The sequence below is a fragment of the Mytilus trossulus genome, unplaced genomic scaffold (genome assembly GCF_036588685.1).
Source record: "Mytilus trossulus isolate FHL-02 unplaced genomic scaffold, PNRI_Mtr1.1.1.hap1 h1tg000125l___fragment_2___debris__unscaffolded, whole genome shotgun sequence".
Taxonomy (NCBI): domain Eukaryota; kingdom Metazoa; phylum Mollusca; class Bivalvia; order Mytilida; family Mytilidae; genus Mytilus; species Mytilus trossulus.
Window position 1 is genome coordinate 77,250 of NW_026963299.1, and position 20,410 is coordinate 97,659.

General features: G+C 32.3%; 1 protein-coding gene across 1 annotated transcript in view; it reads left to right on the plus strand.

Moving 5' to 3' along the window:
- The window catches only part of LOC134700154 (uncharacterized), a 106,008-nt gene that overhangs the window by 32,577 nt on the left and 53,021 nt on the right, over positions 1-20,410 (plus strand). Inside the window, exons 10-23 of the mRNA XM_063561518.1 lie at positions 162-419; positions 791-947; positions 1,495-1,734; positions 3,124-3,253; positions 4,708-4,886; positions 5,514-5,843; positions 6,264-6,394; positions 9,713-9,973; positions 10,463-10,646; positions 11,629-11,868; positions 13,280-13,412; positions 15,006-15,190; positions 16,747-17,076; positions 19,169-19,296. Coding sequence (XP_063417588.1) covers positions 162-419; positions 791-947; positions 1,495-1,734; positions 3,124-3,253; positions 4,708-4,886; positions 5,514-5,843; positions 6,264-6,394; positions 9,713-9,973; positions 10,463-10,646; positions 11,629-11,868; positions 13,280-13,412; positions 15,006-15,190; positions 16,747-17,076; positions 19,169-19,296 — 2,886 coding nt within the window. The remainder of the gene's footprint in view (positions 1-161; positions 420-790; positions 948-1,494; positions 1,735-3,123; positions 3,254-4,707; positions 4,887-5,513; positions 5,844-6,263; positions 6,395-9,712; positions 9,974-10,462; positions 10,647-11,628; positions 11,869-13,279; positions 13,413-15,005; positions 15,191-16,746; positions 17,077-19,168; positions 19,297-20,410) is intronic.

The window sequence follows — 20,410 nt, forward strand, 5'->3', positions numbered from 1 at the left end:
TACTGATCAATATCAGTCCAAAAACAAGATTTAAAAAAAACTGAAGATTAAGATGTTTGTTTTCACATCACTCTTATCCTTGGAAGCTTTAACAGCAAAATATAACAGTACTGCATGTAAACTTTGTGTACTGTTAATTCAATGCAATATGTTTATTTCAGGTATCCGCATATAGATTTTCTATAGCTTGGACTAGAATATTTCCCAATGGTACTGATCTAACACCAAACCAGGGAGGCATAGCATATTACAATAAACTTATAGACGGGTTACTAGCAGCAGGTATCACACCAATGGTAACACTGTATCATTTTGATATCCCACTTGAACTAGAGAGAGTTGGAGGATGGGCAAATGTAAATACAATCCAACAGTTCAAGAAATATGCTGATGTCTGCTTTAAGGAGTTTGGAAATAGGGTTTGTAGCTCTACATTAAATGTTGTTTTTAAATTTAAATCATACCATTTAACAATTTCTGTGTCAACGAGGGGTATCAATAAAAGGTGAAAATTGAAAAAGCTGAGTTTGAAAATACCAAGAAAAAACATGCATTACAGCTGGTATGTCATTTTCAGTCCCTTTTAACATATTTTATAGCAAATACTCTATTGTTCTAATCTTTTGTTAGACTATAGCTTATTGTTTATGCAAAAATGTTTACTCCTGTCACTAAGCAATGACATACATATGCCTTCTAGAAGCACATGTTTACATATACAAAATAAATTTAAAGAACTTTAATTTCATTTTGATATTTGCATAGTATTTATTTTGCTTTGTAAATTTAGGTGAAGTTTTGGTTCACAATGAATGAACCTATTCAACAGACTACGAATCTGACAGCTCCAGGACAACCACACACATATGTTCTAGCTCGTAATATGTTGTTAGCTCATGCTGAAGCCTATCACGTATACAATGACACCTACAAAGCATCACAAAAGGGTAAGAAGTTTGTCCATGTTGTTGTTCCAGAAATTTTAAATGACTGTTCCAGTGATGTGTGAGGTAACCATGGAAGATTTTGATAGAATACAATAATGTAATAGAAAATACTTGTACTTTGTTTTCATGGATACTTTATTTTGCATTTATTCCTTTCTAGAACACATTTATTCCTTTCTAGCACACATTTATTCCTTTCTAGCACACATTATGGAGATTTGATATTGGATATTAAAATTTATTTGATGTACAATTAATGTACATAATGTAGTTAATTAAGGAAACACATAGTTTGCTTCTATTGTTGTTTACTTTGTTTTAAAAAAGATTATTCAAATTACTACATAACATGCTTACCCAGTAATTGAAACCTGAAAAAGTTGATTTATTTAAATTAAGAATGCGCTTACATTCGATTGATCAGAAATGCTCTATGAAAGAGAAATCTTTTTAATTTGTTTTATCAATGTCCCTATTGGTAATTTCCCTATTCCTGTAGGGGATGGCTATATATTGTTTTAATTTAACAGTTTGGATTGATATTTAGGTCAGGTTTCTATTGTACTAAACTCTGCCTGGTATGAGCCTAAGAATCCTAGTGATCCTAGAGATATAGAAGCAGCAGAAACAGCTTTACAGTTCCGGTTGGGATGGTTTGCTCATCCTATCTATGTAAATGGTGACTACCCAGACATAATGAAGCAAAGGAATAAAATGAATTTACAGAAGAACAAAGTTACAATGGTACTTCAAAATTTTACCCATGAACAGAAAATAAAAATTTATGGTATGTCATTTTCATAGATTAGGATTTTAGATTGTCCTTCATAAGTTTAAGGAAGTCATATTATTACCCATTTACCCTTTTCAAGTTTCTACAGATTAAGTTAACAGTGTTTGCTCTCTTTTGATGTGGAATCTGATATTGATACCTATGCTCCACTGACAACTTTCTGTTAAGAAATAAAGAGATACTGTATGCTTGCTAAGGAGAGAACTACACAAAGAGCAATGATGGTAACGATTGCAGGCAATCATACAGACTTTAGCTATGACCAAAAACCATTTAAGCTCTAAATTTGAAGGGACCAGAATGATGAAATGAGAATTCAAAATGGCTTGAATTATACTGGAACAATAAATAAAAAGATATGCTAGAAAGCAACCAACTACAACCATTAGAATACAGGCTCATGGTATTAGTAAAAAATTAGAACAAAGTACAAATCATTTTGAAAGGGAATAACTCATCATATTAGTACTGATCTCAAAATCAAGTTAATAAAAAAATCATTGAGTCTCAATGCTTTATCTTGGTGTTAGCAGTTAGAAAAAAAAAATGAAAACAACACATTAAATAATTTCTTGCATCCAAAGCGCTTTTTGGGATTTACCTTCATCAGGAACTCTCACAGCCAAACATTTGTAATCCGAAGATGTATAAGTATTGAAACCTTTGAAGAGCTATATGTCAAAAATACCTAAAATAAATAGCCAAATTCATCTAATGCCAACTTTGACTGAGGGAGTTGAAACCTTAGTTTCTTAATAATTTCAAAATTTATACCAGTAAATGGACAACTTAAGTTAAGTTTGTTAAATTATGTCAGTACCGAAGGTCTGTCTACTAAGCTGATGACACCCTCGTGGACTGATAGCTATATATATAGTCCACCAGCAGAGGTATCACCCAGTGATATAAAAAAAATAAAAAACAGCATGTTTAATAATTTCTTGCGTCGGAAGCGCTTTTCTGGATTTACCTTCATCAGGAATGCTCACAGTTAGCTGTTACAATGTTATAAATCTCAAAAATTGCTTTATCTACAAATGAAGGTATTTAACTGATAGAATCATTAAGTTTTCTCTAGGTGTTTAGCTGTTGGATTGAATATGAATCTCAATGCTCTATCTTGATATTTAGTGGTTGGAATGTTGTATAAATCTAAATACCTTATCTAGGTGCTCAGCTGGTGGAATGTTATATGCATTTTGATGCTTTATCTAGTTATCTAGGTGTTTAACCGTTAGAGTGTTATACATTTGTATCAATGTCATTGCTTTATCTAGATGTCTACCAGTTAGTAGCAATATCATTCATGTCATTCAAATAACTCGTTATATTCCAGTTATTTGACAATACAACATATAATAATCAATCTATGTATCATTTCAGGAACGTCAGACTTTTTTAGTGTTAACATGTACAGTTCCCACCTGGCATCACCAGTAGGAGATATAGAACCAAAGTCAGATTATGACAGAGACATGGGGGTCAAGCGGGAATATGATCCAAAGTGGTATAAGTAGGTTTATATTTAGTGTATTTATTAGTGTTGTCAAATCGTAAACTTTTGTCTAACCGGTTACTCGGATAATCGTTCGATCGATTAACCGGTTAACCGGTAGTTTAAGTTGGTGTTTGAAAGCCTTATCAATAGAACCCTACACATAGATATAAGATGTGGTATGAGTGTCAATTTGACAACCTTTCGTTCAAGACATAAATACGCTTTTAAAATTTTACACTTGTCCATGAGAATTCCTGGCGGAGTTCGACTTTTGATACTAGTAATCAAATACCCCGTATTAACTATAGCGTTTGTACCAACTTCAGATTGAAAAAAATCTTAATCTCGTAGAATTGAATATGTCATAATTATGTCTGAAACCGATTATTCTTTCTCTTTATCTTGTTGTCTCCCAAAATAATGTGGTGTGTTTCAATTTATTCAAATTGATAAATTATAAAAAGAGAAGAGGTGGTATGATTTCTTCACAAGAGACCAACAGGACACAGAAATTAACAACTATAGGTCATCGTACGACCTGTTGCTTTACTGTGTTTGCTTTTTTTCTTTAAGCGTGTTGCTCATACTACCACGTATATACATTGAGTACGTTCACATTGGTTTGCATTTCACAATTTTTTAATTTAAAGTAAGACCTTGAACTACGGAGGTTGCACATTTAGATGTAGGTTCACACAATTATATTAGATCAAAAACGAAATAATGAAGTAATTAGTAAAATTTAATCTCATTACTGATTTAAAGTTACTGTTAAAAAAACATGTGTACTAATTATGTTTCTTTAAGATCCTGCCCCGAACTCTAACCATTTTTTTTTTAGGATTAACAATTATAGCAATCAATATAATGGACAATTGATCTGTCAAATTAATTACCACGACGACAATTTTTTATGATTTCAATACATATTTATATCAAATTTATGTAAATTGGAAAAAGTCTGGTTAACCGGTTAGCGTTTTTGGTATTCGGTATTCAGTCGTTCGACCGATTAACCGGTTAACCGTTGACAACACTAGTATTTATCATGTTTTACTTTGGAAATCCACAATTATAAAAATTAAGTTTGAATAACATACTCTTTTTTGATGAACACTAAAAACCTAACAAAAATCATATTTACAGACATCTCCAGGAATGTTTGCTGATTTGTTAAAAATATATGAGTTGCGGGTATACAACAAAAGTTACAGTAGAAATAGTATATTTGTCGATGAGACATCAACCCAAAATTACAAAAACTAAAGTTATATTGACGTCAACTTAAAATCTTACAACATTAGAAAAGGGTCTATGCAGCTTCATGTCATCCAGAATCTGGAAAAGTTGTGAATAGACATATTAGAGGCTTTCAAGGAAATGCCATTGACATTTGACTTCATTATACAAATTTTCATCAATTGCAAGTTTTAAAGTATAACCCATAGTAAGAATGATTTTTGTTACAGAACTTGCCTTGATGGCTTCAGAGTGACTCCTTGGGGACTACGGAAACTCCTTAACTGGATAAAATACAAATATAATGTACCTGTTATGATCACTGAGAATGGAATGTGTGATGAAGGAAATCTACATGATATCACCAGAATCAATTTCCTCAGGTCTTATACAAACGAAGTTCTTAAAGGTATTATCACACTAATTTTGCTGCAGCATTCATGGCATTAGTATACGTATGAATATGGGTTGTTTAAAATAGTATTGCAATTTTATATATTTTATTTATTTTAGTGCATAGGTACAAGAAAAAAGATAAGCTGTACTTAACTTATCTGATGATAACCTAGCTAATAAAAAAATGAATCTTATTTTATACTTTATCAAAATCAACTCTTGCACAGCAAATAAACAAAAAAAAAAAAGGCATAGGAGCAGTGCTTTTACTGCTGTTATAAATATAAAAGTCACAGGGAGGCCATTAAAAAGGATAAAAAACTCACCTCACTGCGAGTTTAAGACGGCCCTAGCACTGACTTGAGCAGAATTTTTTGAAAAAATGATTTAGAAAGACTTCTGCCCATTCAGAAAAAGAACATACTGGAAAGATGTACATATTTAAAGCAAAATAATCCCTACACATTAGGGTAACATTTAAGCTATGAAGCATACATTTTAGTAATGAAGGGATCAAATGAAAGGTGAAGGACTGGTGAATCTTAAATGTTGAATAATGCAAAAATGTATGAATGAATTCTTAAATTGAGGGCATATGTAGCCTGTTTGTATTGTGATGTGTGACTTGTGTATTTTTCAGCTATCACACTTGACAAGTGTAATGTTATAGGATACTCTGTTTGGTCAATGATGGACAATTTTGAATGGATTGAAGGATATTATCCAAAATTTGGTCTGGTCCATGTTAATTTTAGTAGTCCTGAAAGAACTAGAACACAAAAAGACTCTTTCCAGTTTTACAAACAACTAGTGACAGAGAATGGCTACATTCCTGGTTACCGTGGTGATGGAGGACAGGGGACATCACCAGCATATGTAGATGAGTTTTACTATGATGTTTTCCCAGATGATTTTGAATGGAGTTCAGCTACATCTGCCTATCAGATAGAAGGAGGCTGGAATGAAGGGGGTAATGATACCAATTTCCATGCTACTCTTATTATCTATCTGGAAAACTTTTATATAAATAATGTTTTATAAACAAGAGTTGGAAAGATCTAAGAAGGTGTCTGAAAATAGAATGTGATTGTCTCTGATGTCACATGTCATTCAAGTTGTACATTGAGAACATACATTGTCAATTTATTGTCATCAATAAACCCTTGGTTTTAGATTTTAGACTAGTGACATTTAAACAAATTAATTTTAATAGAAAAATGAGTATGAGCAGAAAATGTCTGTAATGACAAGTAACGTACAGACTCTGACATTGGATAACTTTAATTATGAACATTTTATACGGAACATTCATTGTAGAAATATATCAGATAATTGTAGTACAGCATAGAACTGTCACATTTTTTATTTCAAACCTCTTTTTTGTACATAGGTAGAGGTGCCAGTATTTGGGATGACTTTGCTCATATGGGAAACAGGATAGTTAACAATGCTACTGGGGACATGGCCTGTGATAGTTACCACAAATATAAAGATGACATCAAAATACTCAAAGAGATGGGGGTAAGTACATTACTTGTTTTCATATTCTGCTGATTCAGTCAATGAACATATTTTACATACAGTCAAACCAACCTTAGCAGTAACTTCATTTGGACGGACAATTTTAGACCCTCCCAACATTTTCTCTACATAATTTAGTCTGTCTAACCCAGTCAGTGGTCACCTAATTTTCACACAAATCATCATTTGAATTTTTAATCAACAACTGTTATTTTTATTTTTTTAACCAATTAAATATTAGGCCAGGATTTTTAGCTCACCTGGCCTAAAAGGCCATGTGAGCTTTTCTCATCACTTGGCGTCCGTCGTCGTCGTCTGTCGTCGTTAACAATTTTTCAAACATCTTCTACTCTGAAACTACTGAATGGATTTGAATGAAACTTAGCATGATTGTTCCTTAGTATATCCTGCACAAATTGTGTGCTTCGATTTTTGATCCGTCAAAAAACATGGCCGCCGTTACTTAAAATAGAACATAGGGGTCAAATGCAGTTTTTGGCTTTTATCTCAAAAACGAAAGCATTTAGAGCAAATCTGACAAGGGGTAAAAATGTTCATTAGGTCAAGATCTATCAGCCCTGAAATTTTCAGATGAATCAAACGAACCATTGTTGGGTTGCTGCCACTTAATTGGTAATTTTAAGGAAATTTTGCAGTTTTTGGTCATTATCTTGAATATTATTATAGATAAAGATAAACTGTAAACAGCAAAAATGATCAGCAAAGTAAGATCTACAAATAAGTAAATTTGACCAAAATTGTCCATTGACCCCTTAAGGGGTTATTGTTCTTTAATGACAATTTTTCACGATTTATTCATCATATTTGCCAACTTTAAAAAATCTTCTCCTCTGAAACTACTGAATGGATTTGGATGAAACTTAGCATGATTGTTCCTTAGATTATCCTGCACAAAGTGTGTGCTTGGATTTTTGATCCGTCCAAAACCATGGCCACCGTTACTTAAAATAGAACATTGGGGTCAAATGCAGTTTTTGGCTTATATCTTAAAAATGAAAGCATTTAGAGCAAATCTGACATGGGGTAAAAATGTTCATTAGGTCAATATCTATCTGCCCTGAAATTTTCAGATGAATCAAACAACCCATTGTTGGGTTGCTGCCACTTAATTGGTAATTTTAAGGAAATATTGCAGTTTTTGGTCATTATCTTGAATATTATTATAGATAAAGATAAACTGTAAACAGCAAAAATTATCAGCAAAGTAAGATCTACAAAAAAGTCAACATGACCAAAATTGTCAATTGACCCCTTAAGGGGTTATTGTCCTTCAATGACAATTTTTCACAATTTATTCATCATATTTGCTAACTTTAAAAAATCTTCTCCTCTAAAACTACTCAACCAAATTCAACCAAACTTCAACTGAATGATCAGTAGGGTGTATAAAATAAAATGTGTGCTTTATTTTTTATTTCGTCAAAAAACATGGCCGTCATGGCTAAAAAAGAACATAGGAGAAATTGATTTTTTTTTTGCTTTGAAGAAAACAGGACGATTCAAAGAACATTTAAATAAATTGAACAGCCAAAATAATCATTGATGAGAGATTTAACCAAAAAAAATTCAGGTGAGCGATTCAGGCTCTTGAGAGCCTCTTGTTTAATTTGTTGGTTTACGGATCCGCCGACCTGATTTTGCCGATTTCCAAAATAAAATAAAATCGAATTTTCTGGCTTTTTTTTTATTCTCGCCGACCCTAACAAATGCATTATCCCTGAAAAATAATTAAAATATCCTTTTTTATGAAATGAAATGCATTAATCACTAACAGAAGTGACACCTTCTGTTGTGAAAAAGGAAACTTTCAGTTTACGTTTCTAAAAATAGACAAATCAATTATTAATGACCTTGAAATGTCGTTTGCGCAAATAATTTTGTGGAACGAAACCTGTGTTAAAAACCAATTACACAATAAGTTTGTTTCCCTTATTTGTCACCAGTCCGTAAGATGCATGTTCTCACATAAATAGACTTGACAAAATGTGGACAGGTGGAAGTTCAAGACATCAAGTTAAAATACTGAATTTTAACAAATCATTTGATATTTTCTTGTTTTATAGATAAAAAAAAATATCGTCCTTTTGGATAAAAAAAGGCATGACAACAGATTATTTAACCTGATATTCTCGTTTTTCCAGTGGACGAGTCTATTACGTTTTTGACACGTGTGTTGAAACTTATTTTCGTACGACGTTTTTCCTTTTTTTCCTTTTCAGTTTTCGTGCTTATTATTTTTTACCAAGTTTTGATTAAAAGCTAAGTCAAATAACTGACGTGAATCTGTTTTTCTTGTTTGTGAAATGACGATTTAATTTCTTCTTTGTCAGTGTACCCCCCCTTTTTTTCCGGGAAATTATTAGACAATGACATGCGATGTTTACAGCTGAGCAATAATATTTCATCAAACTAAAATTTAAGAACGATGAAAAAATAGTATGACAAACATATTATTAGAAAGGTGAAATATATATTTTTATTTTACATATCAGTTTTCTGTCTTGAAAGATCTTTTTTTTTCTTTTTTTTTCCGACTGACCGACCCGACTTTTTCATGGAGAAAATCCGTAGACCAACAAATTTAAAAACCGTGGCCTTAATGACAATAAATATATGCGTTTAGTATAGAAGTCAAATGAAAGGTGAAGTAATTGATACTGTGCAATGGTCGGTGAATTCTTGAAACCTTGTGTTCCACACATTTCCCTTTTCATATAAAAAGGCATCAGGAACTTATTTCTCCACAAATGTAAGTTTATTTGGAATGTTTCTATAAATTTACCTCAACATAATCCACCATTTTTTTCACTGCTTGAAGTCTAGATCTGCATTGCTGAAAAGTTTTATGTTTGTACTCTTCCACAAGTACTTAATAGATATAGGAAGATGTGGTGTGAGTGCCAATGAGACAACTCTCCATCCAAATAACAATTTAAAAATTAAACCATTATAGGTTAAAGTACGGCCTTCAACACGGAGCCTTGGCTCACACCGAACAACAAGCTATAAAGGGCCCCAAAATTATTAGTGTAAAACCATTCAAACGGGAAAACCAACGGTCTAATCTATATAAACAAAACGAGAAACGAGAAACACGTATATATTACATAAACAAACGACAACTACTGTTAAACCTATTTTGTTTGGCCTAACACAAGATCACAAGATCATGAAAAAAAATAAAGCAGATTTATTTGATTTAGTTGTCTTATGATTAAAGCAAAATGTTCCTTGTATCAGATGATTTGTTCTGTTTATGGTTGTTAGGAATCTGATACATCTTTTTATACGTTGTAGGTAAATTCCTATCGTTTTTCAATTTCCTGGTCTCGAGTATTGCCAGATGGAGAGTTGCTCAATGTAAATGAAGAAGGCATCAAATATTACAACAACCTAATAAATGGATTGCTGGAAGCTGGTATAAAACCAATGATAACCATTTATCACTGGGATCTCCCTGCAGCACTGGAGAAAAAACATGGAGGATGGTTGAACTCCTCTATTGCAGATTACTATGAGGCTTATGCTGGTTTATTGTTTCAAAAATTTGGTGATAGAGTAAGATCATGCAATTAAATTGTTTTCTCTTCTTATAAATCAAATTTGTTAGTGAAAAAAAAAATCTTTTGTGTATACTGTGGCTTCATTAGTATTCCTTGGATACCGATGTCAAACATTTAGTGGGTCTAGGTGAACCTTGAAATTAAATGTTCAATGATTGACATATTTTATAAAGGCTCATAAGACTTTGGCAAAACCATGAAACTAAATGTCCATGAACATGCAACTTTTCCATTGCCATAAAAATTGGTGTCCACGAAAATAAATGATTCCACAGTATATGATTGGTTAAACTAACTGCTAAAAAATAGAAATAAGCTTTTACTGAATTAAAAATATGTTTTGATTAAATTCATATAATATCATTGTTCAATATCAAGATTAATCACAATTGGAATCTATGAATTTACAGTTTAATAAACAAGACTTTATTTCACAGTTATTTATTTCTTCTGTGATTTTATGACATTTACATACTTTTTCTAGGTTAAACTTTGGATAACATTTAATGAACCCTGGATAGTTGCTTGGTTAGGATATGGAGTTAACTCATTTGCCCCAGGAAAGTTTGGACCTGGTACTAATACCTATGTTGTTGCCCACAATATAATCAGAGCTCATATGAAGGCTTATAGACTGTATGAAAGCAAATATAAAGGAACACAGAAAGGTAACTAAAAAAATGTTGTTACTTCACAAAATATTAGTATAAAAATGTAGTAGTGACGTTTGAATGAAAATCTAAAAAAGAATTTAGCTGTTGTTATAAAATTCAAGTCTTACTATGAAAATAATGTACAAATTTTACATAAATAAAGCAGAGGAAAGTACTTCCTCTTGATTTTCCAACAAAAGCAAAGGTGATATAAACAAAGTCATAAGTTAAAGATAAATTGATTACTCTACTGGAAAACAATAAAAACCATTGAATACAAAACACTACAAGTAGACTGATCAACACAAACCCCAACAAAACTTGGGACAGCTATTGGGAAAGATATGCAAAACTGTTGCATGTTACACCTAAAAGTTTTCTATTTATCAAATTTTATTACATTCTGAATGGCAAAGAAGCCAGAAAACACCCGGTGTTTATGTTTGACACAGGAAGCATACTTATGACCTCTCCTAGTTTAGGGACCAATAAAAGATAAAATTTTACACTGAAATAATGATTGAAATTACTTTATGAATTTGTTTTGCATTAGAAAAGAGATAACTGTGTTGTACTTGAAGCTTTGCAGACGTCCATCAGTAGTTTGACTCTGCTACGCCTTGCCAGGTTAACTAAATTTGCTACAGTAAAACTACCAAATGAAAGTCCACAAAGCTTCAAATACAATACAGTTATCTCTTAATTCCCCTAATGAACTCTTGTCTTTCTTTCCAATAACTGCAGTTTTCTCCACTAAGAAAATGTGTCTGCCATGAAATATCCTATAGTGCTGAAAGTAGTGGTAAACACAAAAAATCAATCATTCAATTTTAAAAGGTGAAGTTTAATGATTACTGTGAACCTTTTGCAAGGATCTTATTTATAGGAAAAAATGACTTGATGAATATTGCAATTTATAAGAACATGTATTCTTGAATCTGTATGCAGATTTCTTGCATTATTTAAGTTTTTATTTATTTTTTATTTCAAATGCTAGGTCGAGTTGGCATCACCCTAAATGTTGGATGGGCTGAACCATTGGATCCCTATGACCCTTCACATGTGGAGGCATCAGAGCGTGGAATGCAGTTTGATTTTGGTTGGTTTGCTAATCCTATTATGTTTGGTGACTATCCTGATGTCATGAAGAGTAGGGTAAGAAACAACAGCCTTCTGCAAAGTCTTTCCAAGTCCAGACTACCAGAATTTACAGCAGAAGAACAGAGAAATCTAACAGGTAATACAATGGTAACAAAAATGTTGTCCTCTGAGTTATGTTTTATGATTTAGAAAAGGCCTTATAAGTAGCTAGTCAGTAGAGATAATATGAAGGGGCAAAAAAGTTTGGAACATCTTGATCTGTTTATCTATTGTTACTTTGACCAAAGCTGTCATATGACCTCTGCTAGTTGTTATTGTCTTTGAGGTTATGCAGAAAATGGGGTTATTTCACAATTTTTTTTTATCAAATCTTGCATACAGCTACAATAAGTTATTGAACAGAAATGAATAATTGCATTTGTAACTTTTTTTGTGATGTATGATTGAATGATGTTCTTGGGTTTATAATAGGTTTGTTGTAGTATTGAAGAGGAAGATACTTCCAGAAAAGTGCATTAGATGCACAAAATGTCTGATTTTTTTGTTTTTATACGATCGCAAAAATTGAAAAAAATTTCATCGTATATTGCAATCATGTTAGCGTCGTCGTCTGTATCGTCCTCGTCGTCGTCCTCATACTTTTAGTTTTTGCACTCTAACTTTAGTAAAAGTTAATAGAGATCTATGAAATTTTAAAACAAGGTTTATGACCACTAAAGGAATGTTGGGATTGATTTTGGGAGTTTTTATCCCAACATTTAAGGAATTAGGGGCCATAAAAGGGCCCAAATAAGCATTATTCTTGATTTGTGCACAATAACTTTAGTTAAGGTAAATAGAAATCAATAAAATTTAAACACAAGGTTTATGACCACAAAAGGAAGGTTGGTATCGATTTTGGGAGTTGGGGTCATACAATGTATATTCACTTTTACTACAACTGATAAATTAAAACAATCTTTACCATTCAGTGATAACAAGCACTTTTTTTACATTTTGATATTTTATGATGTATTTAAATGAGTAAGTATTGTTGCAAACTCCATAGGATATTTGAATTGAGATCAGTTTTGGAATTAAGGAAAGGGGGATGTGAAAAAAAATTGAGGGGGGAGGGGGTTCAATTTTTCTCATTTGAAATTTCATAAATAAAAAGAAAATTTCTTCAAACTTTTTTTTGAGAGGATTAATATGCAACAGCATAGTGAATTGCTCAAAGGCAAAACAAAAAATTTAAGTTCATTAGACCACATTCATTCTGTGTCAGAAACCTATGCTGTGTCAACTTTTTAATCACAATCCAAATTCAGAGCTGGATCCAGCTTGAATGTTGTGTCCATACCTGCCCCATTCGTTCAAAATGATATTGCAAGTGGGGTATCCGTGTACTATGGACACATTCTTGTTGCATACAAAAATAAAAATAAAAAATGTTTGCAAATATTTGATATAACAACGATGAGTACATCTTCTTGTTATATATTATTGTTATTTGTAAACATTGGTAAACATTCTATAGATATTAAAGATTTTCTTTTCTTTTTCAGGAAGTACTGACTTTCTAGGATTGAATTTTTATACATCTTACTTAGTGTATCCAGAAGAAAAAGATATAATAAATGACATTAGTTATGATGCAGATAAAGGGAATGGAGGCACAGGGGATCCATCATGGCTTGGGTATTTATTATTAGTTATGATTTAGATACAGGGAAAGGAGGCACAGAGGAACCATCATTGCTTGGGTATTTATTATTAGTTATGATTTAGATACAGGGAAAGGAGGCACAGGGGATCCATCATGGCTTGGGTATTTATTATTAGTTATGATTTAGATACAGGGAAAGGAGGCACAGGGGATCCATCATGGCTTGGGTATTTATCATGATTCACTTTTTGTGGCTGCTAATTGCCTTTGTTATATACAGAAGTCAATATTAAATGATGTGGTATGATTTCCTATGAGTATTTGGCGTTCATTTTTGGAAGGTGGATAGGATTGCAAGTCATTTAAGGTCAATACAGGGAATATTCGTTTCAGCACCTGTCAAAACTTAATATATTAGTTAAGTGCTTACTGATTAAACTACCACCATTTTTTGGAGAAAAAAATTGTAAATAATTGAATGTTCTTTCCACTTTTATAGCAACATGACGGGTGGAGCAGGATCTGCTTACCCTTCCGGAAACACCTGAGATATTCTTAAGTTTTTGGTGGGTTTCGTGTTGCTTAGTCTTTAGTTTTCTATTTTGTGTCTTCTGTACTATTATTTGTCTGTTTGTCTTTTTATTTTTAGCCATGGCATTGTAAATTTATTTTTTATCTATGAGTTTGACTCTCCTTCTAGTATCTTTTGCCTCTCTTTTATAGCTCACCTGGCCCAAAGGCACTATGTGAGATTTGTTCATCACTTGGTGTCAGTAGTCTGTTGTCCTTTGTCATCTGTTGAAATTTTCAAAAATCTATTTCTCTGAAACAACTGGGGCAATTTTAGGGTGTCTAGTTAAAAAAAAGGGTCTATGGTCTTTAAAAAGGTTCTATATATATAGATAGACACATTAAATAGTTAAAATGATAAGTAAGACGGAACCTACACATAAATTAAATGGCTTAAATTGTACAAGGGTTAATTGGAGTTATATTAGCTTCAAATGATATTAATGGTCCATGTTCATCGTGTATTGTTCATAAAATAAGAAATCTTCTTTTCAGAAGAAATCTTATTTTTATACACCCATGCCCGTCAAAATATTTGACGGGATGTATTATGGTATACAAATGTCTGGTGTCATATGGTATTTTGAACCCCCTAAATAACAAACCCGGGGTCAAAATACCATGCGTATAAAAACTTTTTGAGTTACGACACTTTGTAACTAAAACAGGGGTGTGTTTTTTCCACTGACGCGCCGTATCTCAATAGTGATTGATGATAATTGATTAAAACTTTACACACTTCTCAGTTATATTAATCTTAAGATCTGTATACTTTTTGGTGATGATTCAAAAACAATTTACGATTATTGCTTAAATTCTTGCACACTTCTTAGTTATATTAATCTTAAGATTTGTATACTTTTTGGTGATGATTCAAAATTTTATTCAAGAGTTATTGAGTTTTTTGTTAAAAAAGGGGGGGGATGGTTCACATGTCGCGCTGTATCTCAGAAACTGTTAATGATTATTTCATAAAACAACAGGCTTATCTTGTCTTCACTGCGCAGCTGTTTATTCTGTTTACTATATTTATAACAATTATTTTTATATCACAGGTCTGGTTCTGATTGGTTAAAGGTAACTCCATTTGGTTTGAGGAAAACCCTGAACTGGATTTCTAAAACCTACAATAATATTTCTACGTATGTAACAGAGAATGGCGTCTCAGATAGAAATGGAAGTCTACACGATGAACACAGAGTTAATTACTATAGAGCTTACATTAATGAAATGTTAAAAGGTATTTTGTATAGCATTACTATTTACACTGTAATAAAAAAGTAAGGATATCGGGTATATATATCCATCTATGACAAAGTTAGTTTATGCACAGCAAAAAATACACAGAAAGCTATAAAAGAAAAAGGCTTTTATTGCTGTTTTATTTTTTTTTATCTCAAAGTCACAGTGAATCCTTTAAAATCTGTTTTGCCAAAAATATTAAGAAAGGACAAGACCTATTCTATTAAATCATTTACTGAAAAATATGCATTGTGAGGCGGGGTATATGATTGGTTTACACAAAATAGTTTAGACAGGCTGACAGTTTATACACTTGTAAGAATCTTATTAGGTTTATAGTTAAAGAAAAATACCATTTACCCAGGGACTGGTTTAGAATGGTTTATCTATATGTTATTACAATAAAATATGACTTTTTAGATCCAAAATTTGGATACTTATAGATTATCATTGATCATCTCAACGAGATTGATTTTCTCGCTTAAGCTGGTACAGCTCAAGTGTAAAAAGCAATCGAGTTGAGATGACCAATGAAAATCTGTTTATCGCTATTTTACCTATGACTAGATTGTCAATTTCATGTCAATTTCGAAAGCAACGCCACGTGGCCTCCTTAGTTTCTAGCGATAATTTTTCCATCTCAAGCGAGAAGCATGATATGAAAATTATCACAAAAAAAGATCAAAGGAAAAATGCATAAAATAGCGATAAAAAATAATATATAATTTTATGATTGCTTGAGATTTGGTTTCCATGTCACATCAGAAATTGAAAATTGCTTTGTATCTTATTTCATTTTGTGAATATAACATTATTTTTTTATTTTTTTTTAATGAAAATGTGTGATAAGTTCTTTGAACAGACATGATTGACCAGTATTTCCATTGTAGACTAACGATTATATACATATATATAAAAAAAGATGTGGTATTAGTCCCAGTCAGACAACTCTTTATCCAAGTCATCCATGTATATATGTTAAAGTATGAAATTATATTTCTTTGTTATTTTTCCTTTTATATAAATATATTTTTTTATACCCCTGCTTTAAAAAAGGGGGTATACTGTTTTACCTCTGTCTGTCCTTCCATCAGTCCGTCAGTCAGTCCGTCCCATGAATATTTTTCGTTGCATTTTTATCAGGAACTACAATACAAGGATTTCCGAAATTTGGTTTCAGGGTTTATCTAAGTCAGCTATACCGTGTGATGCGTTTTCAGATTGATCACTTGACAACTTCCTGTTTACCGAACACTTGTATGATTTTACACATGATAGCCAAGTTGAAAATTTTCGTCACATTTTTCTCAGGAACTACGATACAAGGATTTCTGAAATTTGGTTTCAGGATTTATATAAGTCAGCTATACCGTGTGATGCGTTTTCAGATTTATCACTCGACAACTTCCTGTTAACTGAACACTTGCATATTTTTACACTATTAATATTATCCGCTTGCGGCAGGGGTATCATCAGTGAGCAGTAGCTCGCAGTTTCACTTGTTTACAATTATTATTATATGAAATTGAGATACATTGATGTTTATATTTACAGCTGTACAGTTAGACAGATGTAATGTAAAGGGATACAGTGCCTGGAGTCTGATGGATAATTTTGAATGGGGTCAAGGTTATGTCGAGAGGTTTGGCCTTCACTACGTAGACTTCAATGATCCTGACAGAACAAGAATTCCTAAATTGTCAGCATTATATTACTCCAATCTGATCAAAGATCATGGTTTTCTTGAGGGAACCTTTACAGCACCAGGAGGAATTCCTACAATAGAATACGAGAATGAGATGTATTATGGGATGTTTCCCAAGAACTTCTCCTGGGGCGTTAATACTGCAGCTTACCAGATAGAGGGAGGCTGGGATGCAGATGGTAGGTCTATTAATGCTGTTTGTAATTTACATCTAGAACTTACTCATCATTTAAAACCTATGATTAAGTTATAACTCTCAAACCTGTTTTGGTTTAATATGTTCACACATTGTCAGTAGAATAATCTGATGAAAATGATTGCAAATGAAACATCTAGCAACCAGAGTTTAAAAGAAGTGAATGTAAGCAATTATATGCAACCATGCATCCTTCAACAATGAGAAAAACCCAAACCCTAATGTCGGCTATAATAGTGAAAAATGCAATTTAGAAAAATAACACCGTAATTTATAATAAAACAATTTACATTCTCCTAAAATCAAATATGACAGACATGAACCAAAAAAAGTTTGATATATACTTCATTCACCTAATCAAGAGCTACATTTAGAAGCAAAGGTCACCATTTCATTTTCGTCTGAGATCTCTGTTCAAATAGTTGTTGCTTAAGATAATCCTGATGAGTTTTAATAAAAAATATAATATAAATTAAACACTTTATACGTATTATACCCCTACTTTCAAAAAGTGGGGCTATACTGTTTTACCTTTGTTTGTCTGTCCATCCACCAGTCTGTTGGTCCATCTGTCCATTCATTGAATATTTTTTGTCCCATCTTACTACATTAGAAGGGTTTCTGAATTTTGGTTTAAGGTTTTATTTATGTCAGCTATACCATGCGTTTTCAGATTCATTACTCAACAACTCCCTGTTTACATTTTACTTTCAGTTGCAGGGGTATCATTAGTGAGCAGTAGCTCACAGATTTACTTGTTTATTGTTAATTTAATATAGAATTAAGGTGGCTCGTGGGTACAAATATTTCCGCAAAAATTAAACCTTTATTTTTTCATTACAAATTTTATTTATAACACTTTGAGTTATTACACTTTTAGTTATTACTTTATGATTTGGTACAAAAATCAACCCAAAAAGTCGACTTGGTTTGGCCCCAGATGACTTTTAAAATATTTAAATCATTGAAAAAACTCCAAATTATCTCCCTTTGGTGCAAAAATGCCATTTTTTTTGCATTAAATTTGAAATATCTTTTTTAACTCATCGGTGACCTACATTTTTTATTAATGTTTTCAAATAAGCTGTACACACACTAAATAATTGTAAAATTTAAGCGATTTCTGTAATGAGGTTATTTTTTTATTTCGATATTACCTCTATTTTTCCTATTAATTCAACAGAAAAAACGGACATTAACACAAGTGTATGCTTCTTTTGGAGGCAGATTGTGAGCTAAAATGAACGGTGACCCCATTTTTGTATTTCATTTTCTGATAAAATTCATTATTTAAAAAAATAAAGCAAAATCCTATATTAGAAAAAAAAATGATTTATACCCAGGAGCCCCCTTAAATACTACATAATTGTTTTGCTCTTTTTATGCCCCACCTACAATAGTAGAGGGGCATTATGTTTTCTGGTCTGTGCGTCCTTTCGTTCGTTTGTGCGTCTGTCCCGCTTCAGGTTAAAGTTTTTGGTCAAGGTTGTTATTGATGAAGCTTAAGTCCATTATGCCCCACCTATGATAGTAGAGGGGCATTATGTTTTCTGGTCTGTGCATCTGTTCATTTATCCATCAGTTCGTTTGTTTGTCCATCTTTCCTGCTTCAGGTTAAAGTTTTTGGTCAAGGTTGTTTTTGATGAAGCTAAAGTCCAATCAACTTGAAACTTAGTACACATGTTCTTTATGATATGATCTTTCTTATTTTAAAGCCAAATTAGACTTTTGCGCTTAGTTTTATTGTTCACTGAACATATAAAATGAAAGTGTGAGTTTCAGGTTAAAGTTTTTGGTCAAGGTAGTTTTTGATGAAGTTGAAGTCCAATCAACCTGAAACTAAGTACACATGTTCCCTATGATATGATCTTTCTAATTTAAATGCCAAATTAAAGTTTAGACCCCAATGTCACGGTCCTCTGAACATGGAAAATGATAGTTCGAGTGGGGCAACCATTTACTAGGGACACATTCTTGTTTGAAATTAATACCAAAACTATAGAAATACCAAAGCATAAAGCAATTTTTCTTGTCATCACTCATATAAGATGATTTGTTTTATGTATTTCCTACAGGTAAAGGCCTCAGTATTTGGGATCAGTTTGTACATGATGGCTTGGCAAAGAACAGTGAGACTGGTGATGTAGCAAGTGATAGTTACCATCTATATATGGATGATGTTAACATTCTAAAGGAACTAAATGTAAGAAAGTTTGATGGTTTATAGTTATGCTCTTAGTTTCCAACTGCCTCAGTGGTCTGGTGGTAGTGTGTTAGCCTCAAGTGTGGGAGGTTGTTGATTCAAACCCCATTCAGGTAAAAAATAATCATTCTTTACCTACATCAAAGGAATCCATTTGATACCTTTATTTGGAAAGATGGTTGATCAGTTTTTATAAGACCGCAAAAACTTAAAAAAATTTGGTTGTATATTGGTATCATGTTTTCGTTATCAGCGAGTCTGAAGACAGATGATTTCCAGTTTATAACTTTAGATAAGTAAATACGAAGGTTGTGATTTATTTTGGGGGTTTTGGTCCCAACGGTTTAGATATTATGGGCCAAAAAATAAATGAAGCACAAATAAGCATTTTTCTTGGTTTTCGCACAATAGCTTTAGTATAAGCAAATAGAAATCTATGAAATTTAGACACAAGGTTTATGACCACAAAAGGAAGGTTGGGATTGATTACATTAAGGTCCAAAGTGTCCAAAATTAAACTTAGTTTGGTTTTTACAAAAATTAATTCTTGGGGTTCTTTGATATGCAGAATCTTAACATGTACTTTGATTTTTTATTATATGCCCATTTTTCAAGTTGGTCCAAATCAGGGTCCAAAATTTGAGTTTGTTTGATTTCAACAAAAAAAGCATGTATGGGGTTCTTTGATATGCTGAAGCTAACCATGTATTTAGATTTTTGATATTTGGGCCCAGTAATCAAATTGGTCCAAATTGAGTTCCAACGGGTCCAAAATAAACTTGATTTCATTAAAAATTGATTTCTTTGGATTATTTGATATGCTGAAGTTTACTATGTATTTAGATTTTGGATATTAGACCATAATAGGTAAATTTCCAATTTTAATTTTTAAGTTCTAACACAATTTATTTTGTGTCAACTATTTAATCACAATTCAAATTCAGAGCTGTATCATGCTTGAAAGTTGTGTCCATACTTGCCCCAATTGTTCAGGGTTCCACCTTTGTGGTTGTACCAAGCTGCTCCCTGAGAAGCTGAGAAGCATCTGGTTGTTACCTGAATCAGTATTCTTTATTAGTAGTGAGATATTCTTACTATGAAATGTATGCTTAGC